The sequence below is a fragment of the Rhinolophus ferrumequinum genome, chromosome 20, assembly GCF_004115265.2.
Source record: "Rhinolophus ferrumequinum isolate MPI-CBG mRhiFer1 chromosome 20, mRhiFer1_v1.p, whole genome shotgun sequence".
NCBI classification, from domain to species: domain Eukaryota; kingdom Metazoa; phylum Chordata; class Mammalia; order Chiroptera; family Rhinolophidae; genus Rhinolophus; species Rhinolophus ferrumequinum.
Genome location: NC_046303.1, coordinates 11,655,974 through 11,679,022, shown reverse-complemented (window position 1 = coordinate 11,679,022; position 23,049 = coordinate 11,655,974). Strand labels below are relative to the sequence as shown.

At 55.6% G+C, this 23,049-nt stretch overlaps 1 protein-coding gene across 3 annotated transcripts in view; it reads left to right on the top strand.

Moving 5' to 3' along the window:
• Positions 1-23,049, top strand: part of MINDY4 (MINDY lysine 48 deubiquitinase 4) — a 104,024-nt gene that overhangs the window by 69,007 nt on the left and 11,968 nt on the right. The window contains exons 13-16 of one of the 3 annotated variants that reach the window (XR_004421170.1): positions 3,591-3,658; positions 16,850-16,913; positions 19,797-19,958; positions 21,062-21,149. Coding sequence is in view for 2 of the 3 variants with exons in the window: in XM_033088710.1 (XP_032944601.1) it covers positions 3,591-3,658; positions 16,850-16,913; positions 19,797-19,958; positions 21,062-21,082 (315 nt within the window). In the remaining variant the exon portion in view is untranslated. Of the gene's footprint in view, positions 1-3,590; positions 3,659-16,849; positions 16,914-19,796; positions 19,959-21,061; positions 22,874-23,049 lie in introns of those variants that run through there. The other 2 variants (XM_033088710.1, XM_033088709.1) reach the window with 2 other exon arrangements.

Below are 23,049 nucleotides of genomic sequence, written 5' to 3'. Positions count from 1 at the left end.
ATTAATAAACACTCACAGAGCATTGTGACAACACAGCAATGCATCTGAGAGACGAGCAAAGCCGATAGCATCAGTGTGCGTGATTTGACCAGAGCCAAGACCACCTGTGTTCACACGTCAGGTGAAGCAGATCGTGGAGCCACAGAGGCCAGGAGAGGGAAGTGCCTCCTGAGGCTTCTGGGGCGGGGTGATTGCTCACCTGACCCAAGCTCTGAGGCTCGTCACTGCCCACTCATGGCCCCTGGGAGGCCCCTCAGCACCAGGGTCTTTTCCATCCTGCCTTCCCTCCTGCCTTGGCCTGTATCCCCAGGGTTTCGGTGAAATCCAAGCAGACAGTGACTGTGAAAGGGGTTCAGAGCGTGGGGCCCGCACCAGGGCAGGGAGCCGCCTCCTTTCTGTCAGCCTCTGGGCTCAGAGCAATTCTCCCTCCTCACCGGGCTGTGGTCCCTGCACACAGGCGGTCAGTATGTGGTCCTCTTCGCTCGGGAAGGCCGTGTTTTCCCCTGCAGTTTAATTTATGTTTTTGCTGGAAGCCGTTGAGCTGCCTCAGCACTACCCTCACCATATTCATTTTTCATGGCCTGGTCCTAAGAGGGTTTCCTCGTGCCAGGGCTGGAAATGAACACTGTACCATCTCTGCCCAAAATAAATAGCCTCCTTGCTGTGCTTTCATTACCACTCACTCTCTGGGCAACGTGTCTGGCTGGGTCCCCGTGAGCTGGGGGGGAAGGGTGCCTCCGCCCCTGCCTCTGATTGGGGTTCCATGGTGGGCTCAGGTTTCTCCAGGTCAGAGCAGCGTGGGGGAGTGTCCCTGCTTCTCAAGTGAGACCAGACGTTTTTCCGGACCCTAATGGTGGTTTCCAGCCCAACTGCCTTCCTGATCTCTCCTTTCAATGCAGGCGCCTGGCCCTTTGGCCTCCCATGTCTTGGCAGCTTGAATTTGATGAGATAATTTTTAAAAATGTTTTTAAAAAACAAAATGGACTATTGGTGCCATTCAGTCATGTTCCAGGAAGGGCCAAAGACCCAGGCGGCGGGGTCACTTCCCCACCTTCTGTAGTCTCACCTAACCCATCCACATGGGGGGCGTGGCCAGGGCTTGTGCTCAGGTCCCCTTGAGGGTGTGCCAGTGATGGTGGAAAAGGCTGGCCCGAGTGAGAAGAACAGTTCTCCACACTTACAGAGAGTTAGGGCTTACAGTGGGTTTCTGTGTCCCTTACTTCATTGCAAGCATGGCTGGGGGTGGAAATAGAGTGCGAAAGTGTCATGGCTTCCTCAAGACACTGTGCAAGTTCGTGGCAGAAGTACGTAGGTATTTCAGAAGGGGAAACAGACTAAGAGAGCTTTGTCACTCTCTAAGGCAACATGCCAGTCTGTGACTTCCCCAACGGGACGTGGAAAACTGTGTCAGAGCCAACAGGCATTACAGAAGGGGAAACTGAGGCTTAGAGAGCTTTGCAGGTCTGTAGTAGAGCTGCAACATGGGCGTGGGTGGCCCAAGTCCTCCCAAGCCTATGTTCCCCTGTGCGAGGACGTCAGCATTACCCTTTGGAGTGGTCAGAAAATGTCCACAGACATGGCCTCACAGAATGTGCGCCATGCATTAATTATCCTCATTTGCAAAAGGGGGAAATGAGAACGACAGAAGCGACTGGCCTGATGTCACAGAATTAAGATGACGTTGCTTGAAGATTGCTGTTGATTCATTCATTCCATGTCTACTTCCCAAAAAAGATTTCAAGTTACTTATTAAAACAATGATGTCCTCGGGGCTTTTCTGTGTTTTAACCATTGTAAAACCTGCCCTCTCTTGCCTCTGGGCCTTTGCACGTGCTTTTCCTCTTGCCTGGAACAGCATTCCCTTCTCTTCTGATTCCTCCTTGTCCCTTGGGTTTCTGTTTAGACATCACTTCCTCCAGAAAGCCTTCCTCCGAAAGGCCACTAAACCCTGTGTCTGTATTGAAGGCCCTTCCTGTGTGTTTCCAGAGGACCTTGTATCTCCCATCAGAGTAGAGCCCCTTCCACACCCTTTTCAGGTACTTATTGTTCTTTCTTCCCTAAGTTACTTCTCATGAGGGCAGATCTATGTCCATCTTGTTTGCAAGTATAGCCTTAGCAGGGAGTATCCTCTTGACACAGAAATTTCATGAGGTGTTTTTTGTTTTGTTTTGGTTTTTTTTTTGAATGACTAATTGAATTACTGGATGAAAATAAAGACTATATTTTGAAGAAAAGAAGAGAAAATTTTATCAGAAGCTTAAGCTAAAAATAATTACCACGATTGAGCACCATATTTGGCTCTGAGCTTCCTGGCAGCCAAGGCAAAAATGGAAATATGATAAATTCTATAATTCTTATTGTTCCAGGAAAACAAGCTCTTTATTTCTTTCTGGTTTTAAGTCCAAAAGGAAAACTGATCACATGTAAGTAATACTCACGATTTTAAAAGGCAGCATTTTCAACAATAGTTTATAGACGTGGTATCGTCGCTAAAGTGGGATGAGTAAGGTCCTCACACTGATTTGCAACTGGGGGTGGCGTTTCTCCAGGGAGCCAAAGTGACATAGTCCATCCCGGAAGGCTGTGGCATGCTGGGCTCACTGGACAGGTGGGCAGTGTGAAGCCAGCATCATACTAATAGCTGACAGGTGCCGGGCCTTGTTCTAAGTGCTTTTCAAAGGTGATCTCACCTAACCTTCACAATGACCTGACGAGGGTATCCTTGTTTTATAGATGAGAAGATGTGGTCACATAGCTAGGAGTGGGAGAGCTGGGATTTAGACCCAGGCAGCCAGGCTCCAGGCTGTGGGCCTCAAACTAGGGTCAGGACTAGGGGGAGATGAGTAAGGTGCTTATCTTGGGGGCAAAATTCAAGGGGGTCCCCAAAAACCTCAGTAATCAGTATAAGTAATATTTTCACGCAGTAGCTAAAAAAATAACAAAGTTAATCCAAACAAAATCCATAAGGAACAAAATGTAAAATTGTTTTAAAAGACGGGATCTGCCCTTACGCTTCCCTGGCTCCCCTCACTGTCTGTCCTGGCCTGACTGCTCCACACTCGCTTTCTCCTGCTCCCCCCACAGCACAGTTCTTTGTAGTCAGGAGTTTGGAATCAAACGGAGCCCCTGGAAGCCCACTGGGCTGCTTACCAGCTTACCGGTGTGACCTCGGGCCAGTTGCTCAGTTTCTGAGCCCCAGTTTCTTTACATGGCAGAGGGCAGTCATTACCATCCTTATTGAACAGGCCTGTGATAGCCTGAACTGTGATAATGAGCATAAGACACTTGTACGGGGATGGAAGCTGCTCCTGCCGCTGCTGGGTCCCGAGCTTCCAGGATTTGGAGGTCCAGGATATGCTCCTTAGCGAGCACTGCATCTGCTCCCATTGTCACTCAGCTGGGGTGACACCCTCAGGGTTCTGGCTGGTGAGACCTGCACAAGGTCTGCCTTGGGGCCACCTGGCAAGCTCGGGCTGGGATGCAGGCCCCAGGCTCGGGGGCAGGCTGCTGCCTGGGCTGCGGCCCCCAAGGGGGTGAGAGGAGGGAGGTGTGGACCTGATTGGGTGCTCATTCCTTTCTCCTCTTCCCAGTTCGAAGTGGGCCCCTATGGATGCATCCTGCTCACCCTGTCGGCCATCCTGTCACGGTCCACAGAGCTGTGAGTACCTTCCTCGTTCAACTCCTTGGCAGCCTGTCTTGTTCACTGCGCTTCTCCAGAGCCCAGGGAAGTTGTCGCGCGGGGCAGCCGGCGGGGTCTCTGCTCCCGCTCCCCACATAAGAACGCAGGACATGGTGAGGCCAAAAAGGAACACCCACGAAGCCATAGGTAGGGGAGTCATACCACTATAGTCTCGCTGGCAGCTGGGTTGGAGACACAGGAAGCAGGAGCCACACTGTTCGCAACCCTCACTGCACCGCTTGCAGGCTCAGCCACCATCTCCTTGCTAGCCCCCATTTTCTGCTAGCGTAGCCACCGCAGTTATATTAGTGACCAATGGCTCACTGGTTACAGCCGATGGCCAACCAGCCACAGCTGATGGCCATCCAATCACCGTTGATGGCCATTTACTACCTGAGCCAGCACCCTTCCACGTGAGGCTGAGAGCCTGGAAACTGCACTCCTGGCTCTGTCCCCACAGCGGTGCTTGGCGCAGTGGGTGCTTGTGTAGAGAGCCTGGTTAGAAGGCTGACTGAAGGCTGGTGGAGGACCGAGTGCAGTTGCGTTGTACAAACGCGTGTTTAGTGCTACCTTCTCTTTGATCTCCCCATGTGTGCTGGGGAGTATGGGGGATGATTGGAGAGTTTACAGTCCCACTGGGGTCCCAGTGCGCACACTTCAGCACATATTTCTATTCCCCTGGGATGTGTGCAGGGATGGACAACTGAGTCTAAGATGTGGGAGCTGAACGAGGGCCCCTAAGAGCTCAGGGAGAGGGGGACTGGCCATAGGCTAAGGCCGTGTGCAGGCTGCAAGGCTCTCGTCTGGGGCCAGCCCTGAGGAGACGAGTGGGTGGGCAGCCTGGCCTTGGAGGCAGAGGGGCCGGGAGGCTGGGTCCAGGCTTCCTCATCAGATGCGGCTTCCGGGCTGTCTCAGAGCTGGAGCTCCTTGAGTGCACTCATTCCCTAGGAGCTTTCTAGCCCTCTTATCTACATTTGTCACCTGGGCATTATGTCACCAGGGAGAGTTTAGATTAATAGCACATTAATAGTCTTGTGAAGTACAATTGATTGTCCAATTCACTTTCAAACAGAGAGCAGGCCCTGGGTGTGTGGAGACCTGGGGAAATGCATTTCCACTTTCGGGGTGTGTGGGGACAGAGTCCCAGAGAGCAGTTTCCAGGCTCTCCGCCTCATGTGGAAAGGTGCTGGCTGGGTAGTAGATGGCTGTCCGCTGTGGCTGGGTGGTCATCAGCTGTTACCGGTTAGCCATTAGCCACTAATATAACTACTGCGGCTAGGTTAGGGGGTGGGTTGGTTGGCAGAGAAAGCGGACTGCGGATTGCGGCTGGCAGGTGCAGTTTGCAAGCAGATTACATTGCGGATCTTGTTGATCCTACTTCCTGTGTCTCGCCTGGCCACCGGCGAGACGGGGTTTGGGAAGACCCCGTGTTGGGGTACTGGCGGATATTTGCTTTTGTGTCTCGACCAGCTGCCATCGAGAATATAGTGGTATGACTCCCCTATCTATGACTCCGTTGTTGTTCCTTTTTGGCTTCACCATATCCTTCTTTCTTGTGCGGGGAGCAAGACCAGAGATCCCGTATGACAGGGTGCTTGGTGTGGGGGAAGATTTGGGACTAACCCTAAGCAGGTGGGCCCCGGGAAGTGGGCAGGTGGAAAGCGTAGCCGCGCAGTGCCCAGGCTGGGGAGGCCCGGCAGAAGGAGACACTTGCTCCCCTCCCCCGGGCCTCAGCTGGGTCCTGTTCATGTTCCTGTGGCCTTTGGTGCAGGTGTGAGGAGGATGGCAGGGGACTCGTGCCACTGGCCTGCGGGCTGACCTTATTAAATACATGTGTGCGCACAGCATTTTCTGCTGGCATTTTCCTTCTAATCCTGCCATAATGCTATGATTCATTCCTGGCCCGGGTTCATGTGCGTGGAGACCATAAGCCTCGGTTTGCTAATCCCTGGGCTGACGGGGTTGTCATGGGTGTGTGTGGTGGGGGTGTTTCTGGGTGAGGGTGAGATCCCTGAGCTCATTGAAAGGAAGCTGAGCTTTTGGAAGGACCAGGCCTGGTGACATCTGGCTGTGTGATCCTCTCAGCCTCAGTTTCCCACCTCTGTGGGGGCCCCTTTGCTCTGGGGTCTAGGCCCAGGCTCGCCAGCCTGGGAACTGGGTACCCTGTGTATACACATGCTCCTGTAAGGAGCGGTGTTGGCAGCTTTGTCCAGCTGGGCCCCACGTCCAGGCTGCTCTTCACGTGGTCAAGAGCTGGTAGAATGGGGCTGCTTCTGCCTCGTCCCTACCGCACCCACCCAAGCTGCCCAGGCCATGGCACCTGTGGGGCATCTGTGTGGGGAAGGCCACTTGCTGGACCTGCAGAGCCTCGTGCTAATGGGCCTGAAGTTACAACCCTGCGAAACCCCTTCCCATTCACTGCGTGTGATCCAGCTGTAGTCCACTGCGTGATTCCCAGACACACGTGTGATCCAGCTGCAGTCACCTCCTCCCCTTGTTCCCAGGGCCACGGAGACAGAGGATGCTAACGACAGTCCCCTTCCTCTCACCGCCCCTGAGGACTTTCTCACGCCCTGTAGGCTGATGGTCCTGGAGGCCTCCCCAGGCCGCTCCGGCCAGCCTGGCCCCTGCCTTCCAGGAGGACGGGCATAGAAACCTGCTTTAGCACAGGGTGTGGGTCGGATTTGTCATACTCCTGTGGCCTCCTTTTCCTCTTTCTAACAAGAAAACATAGAGGACAATCTTTTCAGCAGTAAGAATGATACAAGCCCACGTTTTGTGAGCCTCCTATGGGCCAGATCCTTTGCTGTCACATTTTACACATGAAATTCCTTTCATCTCCACAACAACCCTGTCAGGTGGCCCTGTTGTGATTACTGTCACCGTGCCTGTCTTTCAGATGAAACCAGGCTTTGGCAGGTGAGTGGCTTGCCCCAAGGTCACAAAGCCCACAGAGCGTGTTCCCAGACAGGGCTCTTTGGGTTTGTTGTTTAAGGACCTGAACTTGGGAATGAAACAGACTTGGTTTCAGGGCTGGTGCATTAGTCCTCTGAACCTGAGTTTGTCACTCTGTGACGAGGGGATGACAGTTCCTGCCTCACGAGATGAAACGTGTGGACGTGGCTCCCGGTGCGTAGCAAGCCGTGGACGGGGCCGTTGCTAGTCTGATCCTATCCCCACGGTACTCAGTGCCTCCGTGCCCGTCCTGTCATTGCTTGCCCTCCATTTTGGCTTGGTGCCTTGTGGTGGAGACACAGCCACGGGGTGCCCTGCAGTCAGTGAGGGCCCACCTGTGGCTGCGCTCACCCTTGGCAGGCACTTGCTGAGTGGCCCAGGAGCTCCCTGGGCTCCCCTGAGTCGCCCAAAGCGAGGGCAGATTATCTCAGAGCACGTGCTGTTCAGCGAGGGAGAAGCAGAGTGGGGGCTTGGAAACCCACCCAGTGCTGTTGCTCGGATGGGGCAGGAGAAGGAGCCGTGGGAAGACCCCTGCCCGCCCTGGGAGTACGCCGCCCATAGGTGTGCTAGAGAAGACATTCGATTCTCTCTTATGTGTTCAAGTTCAAGAAGAGTTTTCATTAGTCTACCTGAGGGCATCAGGTGGGGAAGAGGGCAGGCCTTGGGCCGCCTGGGCCACCTCTAGGGGCTTCTCCAGACCCACTTTCCCTTTGGCCCGGGCAGTCCCAGGATGGCTGCCTGACCACTCCACGTTCCCATAGGGCTACCGGGCATGTGGGCATAGGAGTGGGGCTGACCTCTCCTCCCGGTGGTCCTGGGGGCTTCCTGAAAGGGGTGGCAGCCGTGAGGATGAGGACAGGACTACTCTGGGCACTCATGACGCTGCCCAGATCCTGTGAGAGGATCAGGCAGAAATTACTTAAAGTAACATGTTAGCATTCCTGGCATTTCTGAGGGCTCCTCTGAAGAAGCTCTTCTTGCCTTGGGGAGTTGAGCTCCTGGAATGGTCCACACCCCTCATGTGCCAGGCATGTTGCATGCCCCACGGCGCTACCCGGCTCCCACAGCCTCTGGTCTCGGTCTCGGGAGGGATGCCAGGCCTGGCTCAAGGTTTGCTGTGTTCTCTGCCATGATAACGGTGTGAAAACCCACCTCCTCCTGGCCTGCCGCAGGGCTTAGCTACTTGTGAAGGCTTTTCCTTATGGACATTTGGGCACCTGGGGAGAAATGTCACCCAGCACATTTATCAGACTGAGCTGAGACGCTTGTCCAGGAGCCCACAAGTCACATGAAAGAAAGGGTCTTACACATTGGTACAACATCGCTTCAGGACACCTGGGTCCCCATCTCCTCGCTACTGCCCACAAGCTGTATGGCTGACCCGACCTTTGCCTTAGCTTTTTTATCTCCGACAGGAAGGGGTTGCACTAACGCCTTTTAGTCTCTTTTTGTAGCGAAAAGAAATGGGATTTTTTTCTGAAGAAACCATCCGCTGGAGTTCACTGTATAAAGCAGACGAAGCAGAGCAGTGGGGGCGGGGAGGTGGACGGTCTCACAACCAGCTGCATCTCTGAGGCCCCTCTACGGAGAGCCCTGCTCTGAAAACCGTAGGGCCAGATGGTCGCCGAGGCCTCCCTGCTCTGGGTTCAGATTCAGCTTTGCCAAAGCTTTGAGGCCACGTCAGGGTGATCTGTTACTACTTTGGGCAGTGGACAACCTGTCTTGGTCGCCCAAGGAGAGGGCAGAGTGTCTCAAATCACATGCTGTTCAACCAGGGAGACGCGGAGAGGGGGCTGAGAAACCCACCCAGTTCTTTACAGTGTGTGTGTGAAAGATGGGGGTGGCTGTGGGGCTGGGTGGGAGGTGATGTGGGCGTTGGTGATTGTGAGATTGTGTGGGAAGGGTGACTTGATTGTGTGTATGTGGGCGTATGTGAGTATGTACATGTGGGAGTGTGTGTGCGTGTGTGAGTGAGTGTGTGAGACTGAAGGCATGGCCACCCCGCCCTCCTAGCCAGGCTCTCAGAATCACGCCTGAGGCCCAGGGGCAGCCCTTGCACCCAAGTCAACACCTCCTGAACGCTGGCCGTCCCCAACCCCGGCGGGAGCCATGGGATGTAAACGCAAGAGTGCAGCCGGGCCGCTTCACCTTCCGAGGCTGAGAGAACAGTAGCAAAGCTGGCCTTGGAGGATTGTTTACCCCGGGCCGACTGCAAAGCCTTGTGAAGGTTTTATTTGTTCCCACTTGATTTCAGACTATTTTCCTTTCCTCAGATCTCGAGTTGCTTACAGTAAATCTCATCCAGGATTCCATGGTCTCCTTGTTCCATTGCTTTCCAAACCGCACGCTGTCCCAGGCCCCCGGGAGGCTCAGGCCCTGGGCTCAGGGTCACCTGGGAGCCAGGCCCGCGCAGCCCAGCGCCAGGTGCTCCAGGCCCTCAGTGGTCACAGGGCCTGGCATCGGAGGGCTCTGGCGATGCCCGCTGCTTGGCCGAGGCCTGGAGGGGGGGCAGACGGTTGGTGAAGAAAACCTTTTCACGCAACGGACCCTTGGCCTTCATTCCCATGGCAACTTTGGCTGCCCAAGGGCACCCTTGAAAGCCCCAAACAGGCGGTAGTTTGTCATTTGCTGAAGTAATTTTTGGACAGCACGAGCCAGCCACGCGCACCATGGTGGCTCTGTTGCTCTAATTCTGTCCAAGGGTGGAACAACAACAACAACAACAACAGTTTATGTCTCGTTGTGGAAATAGCCCTGAAATGAAAGCCAACCATGAGTGTTGGTGATGCAAGTGACAGAAACTCAATTCTTCGCCAGCATCAGCAGAAAACCACGCTATTAATTGATTCATATCAGAAGCCCAGGGCTTTAGGACAGGCTGGATCCAGGAACCCAGACGTCATCTTTGGGACCTGGTGTCCCTCCTTCTAGCTCTTAACTCTTCTTTCCTCTGTCTCAGCTGTATTCTCAGGGCGCCTTCCCACATGGTGGGCTCTGGCGAGCCCGGTGGAGAGAGAGCCCTTTCTCCAGCACCCCTCAGCCTTCTGGGAGCCGTGCTCCCACTCCTGATGCCTCACTGTGGCCAGGCCCGTGTCGCACCCACCATGGGGCATGTGAACATGCAGTCAAAACCCGCAGAGGTCTCCCGCACCGGCTGGGAAAGAGATGGGCTCTCCAGTCGGGAATTAGAAGTTCAGGCTGCATCAAGAACAGGAGAGTAGATGTGAGATTGGGGGTGGGTGGGATCTGGGCCTTGGTGGGGGCCCCCACAGGCTCAGGACAATGCTTCTAGATCCAGCAGCTCACTGAGAAACAAATGGGGCTGGCCCGTGTCCGTGGCATAAGGGGCTGTTCCTGTTGAAAATCCCAGGCTCTTGGTGCTCCCACATGTCTGTCGCGATGAGAGAGGATAGATGGCTGTGTGCCAGCTTTCTCCTCCGCTCTGTCATGCCCACCTAAGCTCTTCCAGCCCAGAACGAGGCACACGCAGGACCACCCACACCCCGACTGCACAGACTCGCGCTGCTTTGCGGCCCCGGACAAAGCCTGGGCCCCTCTCCCCTGCGTCTCCCATGTGTAACAGGAGAGACTGGGCAGCATGGTGAAGGGCATGCCAGGACCTTTTGACTGAAACTGGGAAACGGGATGAGCTTCCTCCACTCCACGTCAGCTTCTAACTTTGATTCCGACGAGGGTGGAAGCCACGCTACTGATCACTTTCAATACACGTGTCTGAAGAGACCGAGGTGGTGGGTGACAGGCTGACACAGCTGTGCCATTGGAAGTGGCAGGCGCCCCACCCACTCCCTTGTTCTGGCCCCCCTTGGTCTGCAGACTGTTCCTTTCCCTGGCAGCCCCCGGCTCCTGTGCAGTGACTAGAGCTCTGTTCCATAGATCCTGGCAGGCTCCCTCTGGGGGTCCTGTGGTCCCTTCACCCCATGGAAGGCAGAGGTAGGAGGCCCAACTTCAGTCGGAGGTGGAGGAGAGTGGGGCCCTCACTTGCCACCCTGAGTTTTTGGAACTTGTGACAACCCCAGGGGCTGGCCCACAGGCCTAGGGCTATTATCCCATTTTACAGATGTGGGGACCAAGGCTCCGAGGCGCTAAGGACCAGTTGGCAGCCCAGCGGACACCTGCACCCAGTCTCAGAGCCTGTGCCTTTCTGGGCGGGGGGCACTGTGACGGGTGCTCTTCAGGTGTGTCTGAGAGGGAGAGTAGAAAACACGACAAGGCCCCTGCTAGGCCCATGCTGTCCCCCTGCTTCACTCGCCATTTACTCTCAGCTGGCGTGGTCTGGGCCAACACAGGCTGCTGAGGTGGCAGGTCATGACCAGCGAGTGCCAACTGGGGTGGCTGAGGGCAGTAAGTCTCCCCATAAACACTGAGCCTGAGGGCTGCATGGGGGGCCGGGAAGGGCGACCAAGCCTGGGACACTCCAGGGTTAGAGGCAGAGCTGGGGAGAGTCTCCTGACTCTCAGTGCATCCAGCACCCCTACCCACTTCCCCAAGGGCTATACCTCCTTGTTCCACAAAGGTCTTGGGTACCCGGATAAAAAGGACAGGCCTTGGAGGAGAGAGCGGTCCGGGCCAGCCTCCGCTGCTTGAGTAGGAGGCTTACTTCAGCCTGCCTCTGCACACCTCCTGGGACCCAGCTTTTGGACACCGTTCCCCCACGGCCTTCCTTACAGCTTTCACCCAGGATGGGTGTGGGCAGGCTTACGGAATTTGGAGCCTTTCTGTGCACCTGCAGGGTTAGAGCCCAGTTTGGGGCACCAAGGGCCAGACACACAGAACATAACCCTGCCCTCAAAGCCCCTGCTGCCTGCACAGGAAAAGCAGTTGGTGGGTGCTTCTAGGCAGGGGCTTCTGAGGAGAGATGGGGCACATGTGCCTTGAGGCAAGGGAGGTGTCTCTTTGTGGAGCAGGGACACTTAGCAGGGCCCTGAGGGATATGAGGGAAGGGCTTTGTCAGGCAGCAGAAGAAAAGTAGCCATAGGCCAGTGTGTGTGTTGGGGGCTGTGGGGAGGGGGTGTTGCAGGGAACAGTTGCACAAGGTCTGGTTGGGGAGGAAGGTGCCGGCATGTGGGAAAGGACTGGTGGGTGGTGAGGTGGAAGGCCTCGGGCAGCTCTGCTTTCTCTTCCCTCCTCCAGGCAGCCCCCTCTCTCTCCATGCAGCTTGCCCTGCCTGCTGGAACCCGTCTAGCCCCTTCCTCTCCAGGCCCCTGCCTGGAGAATGGACATAACAGCCATTCCCTCCAACCTGTGGAGCTGTCTGCAGTTTGCAAAGCCTTTCTATGGCCTTGGCTCTTACTGCAACGACGCTTTGAGGTAGTTATTGTGGTCCCCATCCAGATGACATGCCCAAGGCTCAGAGATGGAAAGCAATTTGCTGAAGGTCACACAGCGCAGGTGGCAGAGGGGGCCTGACACCCAGGTGTTCTGACTCACTGTCCACTTCCGCTTGGCCTTCCTGGGAAAACAATCAATATCCGCTCTCCCCGAATCCTTTTCAGATACTCATGGCTGCATTTCGACCGCTCTCGGAGGCCTCTGTTTGTTCTGGGTTCTTGGCCGTGATACGAACGGTTGAGGTTGCAGGAATCATGACCTCTCATTGTTTTTTGGTTGTTGTTATTATTGCTGTTATCGTAGGAAACAGGAAGTGATATTTACCAAATGCCAAGTGCTTTATATAATGCATCTCATTCCGCTCTCACAGCAATCTGTAATAGAAGGAGGCATCATCAAACCCATATTGCAAGTGGGGAAACTGAGGCTCAGAGAGGGGACTAACTTGTAGATGGGGGCAGCTGGATTTGAATCCAGGGCTCCCTAACTTCCGAGCCCAGCTTTTCTGAATTGTTCCATGGCTACCCTTTGCACTATTGATGGTGTCCTCAAAAGTCAATAGACATCCCACCAAACGAAGGGGTGCTGTCTCTGGAGCTTGCTGCAGGGGTGGGGGAGTGCAGTGCTCAGTGCAGGCTCAGGGGGAGGGTGGGCTGGAGGGACAGGCAGGAGCTGTCCAAGGGATGTGGCGGTGTCCCCAGGGCCTGGTCCCCTAGAACTCAGGTGGAGGGGAAGTGGCTGTTCGAGTCCTCCCAGGTTACTTACTGCCTGTTTTAGGCAAGGTGTTTTCATTACCCGAGTCATGGACCAGCGACACTCCCTCACATCCCGGAAGGTCCCCGGAGACCCCCTGCTCCAGTCTTCTGGTTCTGTAAATGAGGACGCAGGCTGAGAGAGGAAGGGACTGGCCTGAGGCCACTCAGCCAGGCCCAGGTTGAGCTGGCCACTGACCTGCCCCATGGACACTGATTTTAGGTGAACGACTGTGACCACAGACTGGAACCATGTCTCTAGGCCACTTGGACATATTTCCCTTCTTATTTTGAACCTTCTGTGCAAAATGCACAGATTCATTGTTCCAATGAATTGTTCAGATTTGTTCATTCATTGCGACGTTCAGACGCCTGTGCGGTCGGCTTTAGGACGAGGGGACAGCTGCACCCGGCCAGAGAGGGTGGGGACCAGGCGTGGGGCTTCAGGGCTCCCAGCCTGCCTGACTGTCACATATTTTAGGCCACAGTGGACGCCGTGGGATCCTGATTCTAGGGATACAGTCCTGGCCACTGAGTCTCTGTGACCATGAAACCAAAAGTCCCTTCGCCTTTCTGGACCTCAGTTTCCCCATCTGTAACCCAGAGATGGCGATTCTTGCCCTCCTGGCCTCACAAGGCTTCAGAGGGGATGGAGGGTGTATTTGAAAGAATGTGAGACTGCAGATTCCAGGCGCAGGCATAGTAAGCAGCTCAGCGGCAGAACCTCTGCTCGTCTGAGACGTGTGACAGATGGCAGAGGGCAGAGAGGTGGCAGAGGGCTAGGCCAGGCTTCCGGCACTGGGTCTGGGCTGGCGTCTATCGCTGGGCCTGTTGTGTTCTTTCTCTGGGATCGTTTGCCCATCTGCGAAGTGCCGAGCCCCAAGGACTCTGCCAGCCCTGACACCCTCTTCATTGTGTTTCTTAGTCAGCAGTGTCTCTGGGACATCCTCTGGGGGCAGGGCTGGGAGAAGCGGTCCTTGTGGGCATCCTGGGCAGAGCCATGTTGGCTCAGGGCAGCCAGGTCCAAGCCCTTCCTTGTGAGTTTCCATACCCTGGGCAGTCCAGTCAGGCTCCCCTCATGTGTGCTCCGTGGAACCCAAAATCCCAGCAAGCTCCTGAGCCCTTAAGGGGTCCCAGTGTAGGACAGTCTCAGGGGTCAGCCTTCATCGGTCCATGGCTCCTCCTGCTTCATCGGGCCAGGACCAGCCTGCTGCCTGGTCCTGCATTGTCCAACCCCCAGGACCACTGGAAGGGACAACCTGCCTGTTCGAGGGCAATGGTCGTCAGTCTCTGGGAAAAGGCCTTTCCCTTTCTCGGAAGCCCAGAAAGTAGGAACCTCAGAGCTCAGGCAAGCCCTCCACTGATTTCGCCCCTGCTCCCAGGGTACTGCATGACCTTGGAGTTCCCCAGCAGGGCCGCAGGGACTGGTGGAGAGGGTGAAGGATGGGACCAGTCTCTGCATGGTTTTCAGCGAGAGCTGCCCTGCCTTTAAGTTTCATACACTGCGCTTCTGCATGTAAGATTTTCTTTGAAGAAAGGGCTCTGAGTCTAAAAAGACGTTAGAGGCCACTTGTGTCTCTTTCCCAGGGCTGCCATCACGAAGTGCCACAGTCTGGGTGTCGTGAGCAACAGAAATTGATTGTCTCTGTTCTGGAGGCTGGAAGGCCAAGGTCAAGATGTCGACAGAGTTGCTTTCCTCTGAGGCCTCTCTCCTTGGCCTGTGGACGGCCACCTGCCTTCTTGCTGTGTCCTCACACGGTCTTTCCTCTGTGCATGCATTCCTGGTGTCCGTCTGCGTGTCCAAATTTCCTCTTTTGGAAAGGACACCAGGCAGATTGGATTAGGGCTTACTTAACTTAATCAGCTCTTTCCAGGCCCTGGGGGCTAGGGCTTCAACTTAGGAATTCTGGGGGACATGATTCAGCTTCATAACACCGCTCATCTCGTGAAAGCCCCTCAGAAGGGGAGACTGAGGCACAGAGACGCGAGGTTTGCAGCCACACAGCAAGTGGGGGCTAGAACTCGGGCTTGGTGCCGGCTGTGCCGTGTGCACTGCCGCTCTCCCTGCAGAGCCCAGGCCGTTGTTCCTCCGCTCAAGGACTCCTCACGCTCGGCTCTCCAGGGAATTCTCCTAGAGGGAGGTCTGGGCAACGAGATTTGCCAAAGTTGTAAATCTCTTAAGCCATAAGCCGCTCCTTGGCGTCTCCCGAATGCCCTAATGTGAAATACAGATGTTCCTCCCTTTTAAGATCTGAGCCCACTTCTGAATTTCCCATCGTGTTTGCACCTAAGGATGCAATTACCATTTCCTCCCATTGTCCTCTCTGCCTGTCCCTCTGCTCTCAGCTGACGCAGGCTCTCAATCCCGCTGGGTGAACACGAGGCTGTGAGATTATGGACATCAGACTGCTTCTGAAAGCTTTGGCTGGCTCGGAGCCAGCGATGCTTATCAGTCCACCCTGGGCTCCTCTGAGGTTATTTTCTTCTCTTCAGAAGATGCCTATGTGTGCTGGAGAGCGTTTCCATCAATTCTTCTGCCTGAGCTCGTGTCGGCCGATTGCAGCCCTTGGCCGTTTGTCGCCCAGCCGACTCGTTCCCAGGCCCGCTGGGCTGTGTCTGATGGGCGATCCTCCAGGGCCCTTCTTGAGCGCCCCCCCAACCCCGCAGCTTCCGTGGGTTCTCGGCTGGGCCCCACAGTACCAACCCCAGCCCTTCTTCTCATGTGGACCACAAACTGTCCCCATTTGGCCATGGTTATTGAAAACCACAAGAAAGCACTTCTGCAGAGGTCATGGGGCTTGAGTTTCTAAACTCCTTTTGGGAAGGATACAGGGACCAGGACGTGTGTTTTAAGTTTGTGGACTTACCGGCAGATCTTAGATTTAAAGTGTAAAATTGAGACCAGGTTTCTCTTCCCTTCCACTAAAAGGAAAAACAAACGTGATCGCTGAGCCCTTCCTGCCTCTGGGCCGCCGCTCCAGGCTCTCCATGGAGTGGGGATGAAGGAGGCAGGCCAGGCCGGGGGCACAGGTCTGGGTGGGCCATGTGCCCCAAGGGCTGTGTGCAGCAGCAGAGGGAGCCAGGTCCCCGGCCTCCCGTCACCCACCTGGCAGCACCTCCCTGAGCTTTCCCCCACATCTATAAAGTGTAGTGTTCCTTTCCTGGGGGCGCTGGCGGGCTGACACTGCCGTCCTCTGAGTGTATTCAGTAGATGGGCGCTCCTTTCCTGTTTACCCGTCCGCGGCCTGGTCAACAATAATGCTTCATCTCCCGAGGGGTTGACCGCGGGCGGGTAGGGAACAGGAATAAAGTCCTGATGGGGGGTTTTGAGATTCAAGGCTATGGTTTTGCCTCCTGGTGCTTAACCTCACATGTGGCAGGGCTGCTGCTGACGTGACACCCTGAATCATATTGGCCCCCAGCACTGCACAGCCCCAGAAGCCCGTTCCTTCTGGTTTGAGGATTTCTTTTAGCAAAGGGGCTTTTCACGCTGTGCCTTTTCGGGGACCCCATTCTGAGGGTGGAGCCACAGTCGTGACCTGGGGGAGGGAGAGCACAGGCCTCTGAGATTGGCTGTCAGGTTCCCCGCCAGCTCCCTCACCCACAAGCAAGCACCCTAAGCAAATCAGTCCTCCTTCGAGCCTGGGTTTTCTCTCAGGGTTTAGGAATAGTGTGTGTGCAGGGTCTGGTACAAGGTCTGTGCCTAGGTAGTGACAGCTATTACTTTAGACTGTTCCTCCCATTTCACAGACTCACAGACTGAGGCCCCGAGAGGAGATGTCAGAGGACGTCCCACTCCCCACCATTAGTGACAGCTGGGATGGGAATACAGGATGTTGGATTCTAAACCCAGCGACCATTCTGCTGCATCGGCAGAGGGCTTGGTGAGGCCAGAGTAGCGGCTGGTGCTTAGAGAGAGAGAGAGGGTGACCCGAGGAGCCTGGGGCTCTAGCCCCACAGTGGGGCACAGAGCAGAGCACTCAGGTTCCTGCCACAGCCGGATTTCTGGGCCTCAGCTTGGAGTGTGAGGGAGCCCCTGGCCACCCCTGGAAGTTTGCCCGGCGGCCTCGGTGAGGCAGAGACACGCTAACATCGCTTTCTCCATGTTTTCCAGCATCCGCCAGGACTTCGATGTCCCCACCAGTCACCTAATTGGAGCACATGGCTACTGCACACAGGTCAGGGGGTGCCGTGGGGGGCCGGGGCAGCCATGTGCTTCTTTCCCTTCCTCTTCCCTTCTTCTTTTGCCCAGCCAGCCCTCTCCAAGTAGCTTTCCTGTAGTGGCTTCTGCCCGGCTTCATCGTCATGGAGACCTAGAAAGGAAGTGTAGCTTCCATGTCTGGAGGCCTGGCTGTGCCTGATCTGTGCGCTTGGGGCTACAGGGGGTGCAAAAGAGGCTAACGGCAGACCCAGGCCCTGCCCAGCCCAGAGCCCTGGCACAGGCTGGGGACCCGCTGGCCAGCTGGGGAAATGACGGCCGTGGCTTCTTTAACGTTTACACAGGGCAGTGTCTTTACAACAGCCCTTCCCTCTGCATCGTCACAAAGGGGCCCTCAAGGCGCCTCATGGGGGCAGAGGGGACCCTGAGCGTAATTACGTGTCATAGCGCCTCCCAGTCACCTGCTGACACCAAGTTCCAGATCCTGTCAGTGAAGCGTCAGGACTGGGAGCCAAAGGCTACACCTGGCTTCTGTCTGAGCCTTTCTCTACCTGGCAGGGCCTCTCAAAGTGGCCACTGGGCCACAGTCAAATCTGGCCCTCAGTGCACACAGGGGGACCAGTGGCACAGACAGGCTGGGCAGAGCTGCTCAACCTGCTGGGCCCAGCCGAAAACCCAGTTGTCCTAGGGGTCCTGGCTCACTGTGCCAGCCCTGCAAACATAACCTGGGCACCATGCAGGGGCCAGTCCCTTGTCCAGGGCACCCAAGGGACTGTGGGGCGGCTGCTGCCCCCCTTCCTAGAGGAAGGCCTCAGGCCTCTCTGGCTACCTGGGAGGTCCAGCTGCCTCTCTGGGGGCCTGTCTTCCCTGTGGGAGTGTCCCCCTCGGCAGGCAGAGAGCAGTGCAGGCCGGGCGGTTAGGGTACAGTGGGTGCCAGACCAGTCTTGGGCTGGGGTTCTGAGCCATATTGGCTGTTTCACTTGCAGAATGAGGTGAGATGGATTTTTTTTCCCCTCCCTGAGACTCAATTTCCTCATTTGTAAAATGAGGCATTTGGGTTAGAACTGAGCTTCTTAACGTTTGACGTTTGCACGAATCCCCCAGGGTCTTGTTGAGAACCAGGCTCAGATTCAGTGGGTCCAGACCGGGGCTTGAGATTCTGAATGTCTCACAGGCTCCCCAGGAAGGGCGATGTCGCTGGTCCACGGACCATACTTTGAATGGCAAGGGACTGGGTGACCCCCACGTTGCTCCTTCTCCCTCATTTTGAGAAGGCTTCCTGCTCTGAGGAAGGTTTGAGGCACACCCCAGGTGGGGAGCAGGAACCTTTCTATTCCCCTTGAAAACCGATGGGAAAACTCCAACCTGTCTGAGAAAGGCCAGGCCTTTCTAGCAGCTGCTGCCCCTGAGGTGGAGTATCTCAGAGCAGCCACTTCCTTCAAATTCTTTCTCATTTCCTCTGCGAGGACACAATGAGGCCCCCTCGATATCTCCTTCCAATTGGGGTCCCTCTGCGGCCATCAGAGGAGGCGTCTTTTACTGTCACTGGAGCAGGGGTCTTGGTGCTGACAGAGGGATTTATTAACCCAGCATCACTCTCACAGTTCAGGGGAAAACACTTCTGTGAACTGTGCCCTCCAGAGAAAGCGCTGTGATGGCCGTTCCCACGCCCGCTGGGGGAGATCCCTGCCTGCCGGCCTCACTGTGCGCCAGCCCTGGCCGGAAGCGGGTTAGATAGCGGGGCCTGCCCAGGCACTGCGTCTGGGCTCACGTGAATCCTTCCTTGGCGGACGGAGAGCAGGCACTTTGCAGCCGCCCTTCCTCTCGCATCTTTGGGCAGCCAGGTGGTACCTTGACGGTACAAGTGAGTGGGCGGGAAGGGTCTCTGGACAGGGAGCGAGAACACGTGGGTGAAGTCCAGCTCTGTCACTAACCAGCTGTGCGGCTTGGGCAAATCCTTTCCCATCTGTGAGCCTCAGCTTCCCCATTTCTAACAGGAGGTTGGACCCCTAGATACTCTGCATAGGAAGGACCCTTCCGGCCATCGCAATGCACTGTCTCCTGGTTTTGGGGTCAGCAGGCTTGTTGGCCTGTCGGGTGTGGGGCACAGGTCACATGGCTACGGAATGTCTGATGCCACACAGCCGACAAGGGCAGAGAGATCTGGAACCCAGACGGGGCTTTGCTGCCTGCTTTGCTGCTGTTGTCCCCTCCGCACCCTCCCCTCGAAGCCCCACTGTCCCCGGTGAAATCTGAATGAGGCCTGGAATTGAGCTATTGGTATGGTACCATTGTCAGTTTCCTGGTGTTGCTAATGTGGTCTGGTTATGTAAGATGTTATCCTTGGGGGAAGCTGGGTGAAGGGTACACAGGAACTCTCTGTACTATTTTTATAAAGTCTTTTGAATCTAAAATTATTTCAAAATAAAAAAGGTTATTAAAAAATTACTCTCTTTCAAGACCCACCCAAATGTCACTGCTCCACCAAGCGGCTCCGACCGGTCACATGGTCTCACGTCCGCCTGGGCCCCGGAGAGCTGTGTGCACACAGTTTTCGAGCCCCAGTCACATCCTGTGTTGTGCAGCCACACACCTGGTGCCCCACTGTAGACCCCAGTGCCCAAGGTCAGGAGCCACTGTGTCCCTCCAGCAGGACCACGCACACCCCCCACCCCCCGCCCAAACCTTAGGATAAGGTCCTGTGCGCAGTGGGTGCTGGATAAACACTCTCGGAATTCAGTTCATGAGAAGAGTTGGCAGTGTCCTCTGAGGGCCTGTGGGACAAGTCACAAGCCCCTCTGCTTTCAGGCTGTCTCCCTCCTCGCTTTCCTTCCTTCTCCACCCTTTTCTCCTTGCTCCTGATGTCCCCTTGACAAGCCTTCCCCCTTTCTCTCACCAACAGGAACTCGTCAACCTGCTCCTGACTGGGAAAGCCGTGTCGAATGTGTTCAACGATGTTGTGGAGCTGGATTCTGGGAACGGGGACGTCACGCTCCTCAAGGGCATTGCTGCGCGCAGCGACATTGGCTTCCTGTCTCTCTTCGAGCACTACAACGTGTGCCAGGTACCGAGAGCACAGGTCTCCGGACAGTGAGGGGCCCGGCTCCCCGGGACCCAGGAGAAGGAGCGCGGGGGAGGGAGAGTGTGCCCCCAGCTCCCAGAGCTGGGGGGAACTCGGGTCTACCTCACAGAAGGTTTGGGAAGAGGTGCAGCTTCCCTGCCTTCAGCTACGGGCACGGAATTCACAGCCAGAGCCAGCTGATACCATGTCCTGGGAAAGGCTGTTTGAAAGGGACTTCTGGGGGTTTATATTGTGATTGTGGGCCAGAGTAGCTGCCACTGTCCTGTGTGTGTGCGTGGGTGGTGGCCATTCTCGAGTGACAGGGGATGTGAAGTTACAGGCCTTGTATTCACTTCCTAGGGCAGCTGCAACAACGCACCACAAACTGGGGGGCTTGAAACAACAAATTTATTGTCTGACAATTCTGGAGCACGAGCTCTCACAGCAGAAGTCCAAAATGGACGTGTCGCTGGGGCATTGCTCCCTCTGAAACCCACAGGGAGAATCTTCCCTTGCCTCTTCTAGCTTTTGGTGTTTTTCAGCCACCCTTGGGGTTCCTCGGCTACTCAATGCATCTCCCTGTGTCTCTTCTCCTTTTCTCATAAGGGCGCCAGTCGTGTTGAATTAAGGGCCCTCCCTACTCCACTAACCTCGTCTTAACTATATCTGCAACCACTCTATTTGCAAATAAGGTCACCTTCGGAGGTCCTGGGGGCGAGGACTGCAACCTAACTTTTTTGGGGACACAATTCTACCCATACCAGGTGTCACTCTGTCTGTTTGCTGGTGTCTCGGTCCCTCCATCTCCTCCCTCCCTGCAGCCACGGTCTCGGAAAGGGCCGGACCCCAGGCGAAGCTGGGCAGGGGATAACGTGACCGTCTGCTGGGCAGCATGGGCAGGGGAGCGCTGGCCTCCGTGCTTGTCCCGGCCTGCCCTGACCCTTCTCTGAGCCTCCACTCTCATGTTTGCAGAGAAGACATTGTTCTGTGGTTGATTATATGAAAAGGGTTGTCCTGAGGGAGTAGCAGGAGCTCTTAACGTGCTGGCTGCCCTGCAAAGATTCTTGGAAGGTCTGGACGAGGCCTCATTCACTGCGTATCCACAGAACCAGGGAGGCAGACACTGACCCGAGGGACGCGCAGAAAGTGCTGGGTGAATGGATTTGCCGAGTGGGTGGAGACCAGCATTTTCAGGTAGGGCTCAGTTTCATCACGTGCCGCCTGCATGACCACATGTTCAGCTGTGCTGTCCCACTGCTCAGAGGCCACCTCCCCAGGTCCCCTCTCTGGATGACACTCCCACCCCCACAGACAGGAAGCGGACTTGTGCGTTCTAAAGACTTGGGTAGAGAAGCGTGATAGTGGCTCCTTCCCAGACGTGCTGGTGTTCAGAGGGAGCCCAGGAATGTGGGCACATGGTCTGTGAGAAGCTCCAGGGCCCCGAGCATGAGACCCTGGGTGGGCTCCGAAAGCACGCGGCCCGAAATTCCACAGGCTGAGAGGGTAACGTTGGCCGGACTCCTGGAATCCCCAGGCTTATCATGATCCCTGGTTTCATTCTTGTCTTAAGGGTGTGGGTCAAAAAGTAAACGATCTTCCTCTGGTCTGTGGAGGGTAATTGACGGGAACATCAATCAGTTGGGGGTCGGTCATCCTTCCCTTGGAGTAAAATGCTGACTGAAGAAATTCAGGCCCTGCAAAAATCCAAATCCTTGAATCCACATAGACTCCTTCTGCTGTTGTGTGCTGGGCCGAAGACCAGGAGTTTTATCTCCTCCAGCAAGTGGAAGTTTGCTCCTCGGCCTTGGGATGACGGGACTTCATCAGCCATCCGTGACCCCACTGGGCTGGTCTTGCCCACCTCCCACCATCCCCGAGCTCAGCAGTGAGGGTTGGACTGCATTGCAGGCTGCAGCTGGAAGGTCCCTCCCGGCTCGTGGTCGTCATGGTGACGGGACACTAACAGGCCAGGGCAGGACAGCATGAGACAGGGAGTTTAACCTCTGTGCTCCTCCCGTGACCTGCAGGGGATGTTCACTGCTGCCTTTAGGAAGGGACCCGAGAAAAAGATGGAGCCACAAGCTCCAGCCTCCTCGGCTTCCTCCAGCCCCACAAACGGCACGTCTGTCCAGTTACTCAAACCAGGAGCATGTCCAATCCATCAGGAGGTCACATGGCTCCTACCCTAAGTTGTTCCTCAAGTGTCCAATTTCACCCTGGTCTGAGCCACCAGCGTTGCCGGTCTGGACACCTGTGACAGCTCAGCTGGCCTCGGTCTCCTGTCCCCACCCCTTTCTAATCCAAAGCCAGTGTGAGCTTTTAAAGAGTGGATCAGACCATATATTTCCTTTGCTTAACACCCCTCCGTGGTTGTCCAGTCCTCTCAGACTGTTACGGGCTGAATTGTGTCCCCCAAAATTCATGTGTTGAAATCCTAGACCCCGATACCTCAGAATGTGACTGGATTTGGAGATAGGGCCATTCAAGAGGTAATTGAGTTAAAACGAGTCCCTTGGGGTGAGCCCTAATCCAGTCTGACTGGTGTCCCTCTCTGAAGAGAAGATCGAGACACAAACACACGCAGAGGGAAGACCGTGTGAAGACAGAGAGAGGGCCGCCATCTAGAAGCCAGGGAGACACGGCTCAGGAGGAACGAGCCCTGCTGACGCCTTGATCTTGGCCTTCGCGTGTTTAAGCCACCAGTCCGTGGCACTGTGGTGTGGCAGCCCTGGCAGACTAATGCATAGACTAAACTCCAGGACTTTCCAGGACCTACAAGGCCCTGCGAGACCTGCCCCTGCTTTCCCTCCCTTCACGTTTCAGCTTCAAATGTCACTTCCTTAAAGGAGGCCTTTCCTCACCTCTTCACTCTACCTAAATCGGGGTCTCCTCTCGTGGCCCCCTTACCCAAATGTGTCATTCTCCCTCATAGAATCTTAATTCTTTCCTTCATAGGCCTCTTCTTGGTGTCAAGTATCATATGTCACTGCTTTTGAGACGCGCACTTTCCCCCATTGGAACATTGCTGAGATTTCTGAGGCATTATTGCAGTCAGTGGTGTGTCAGATTTGAATCGTTGCCTTGAGTTCTTGGT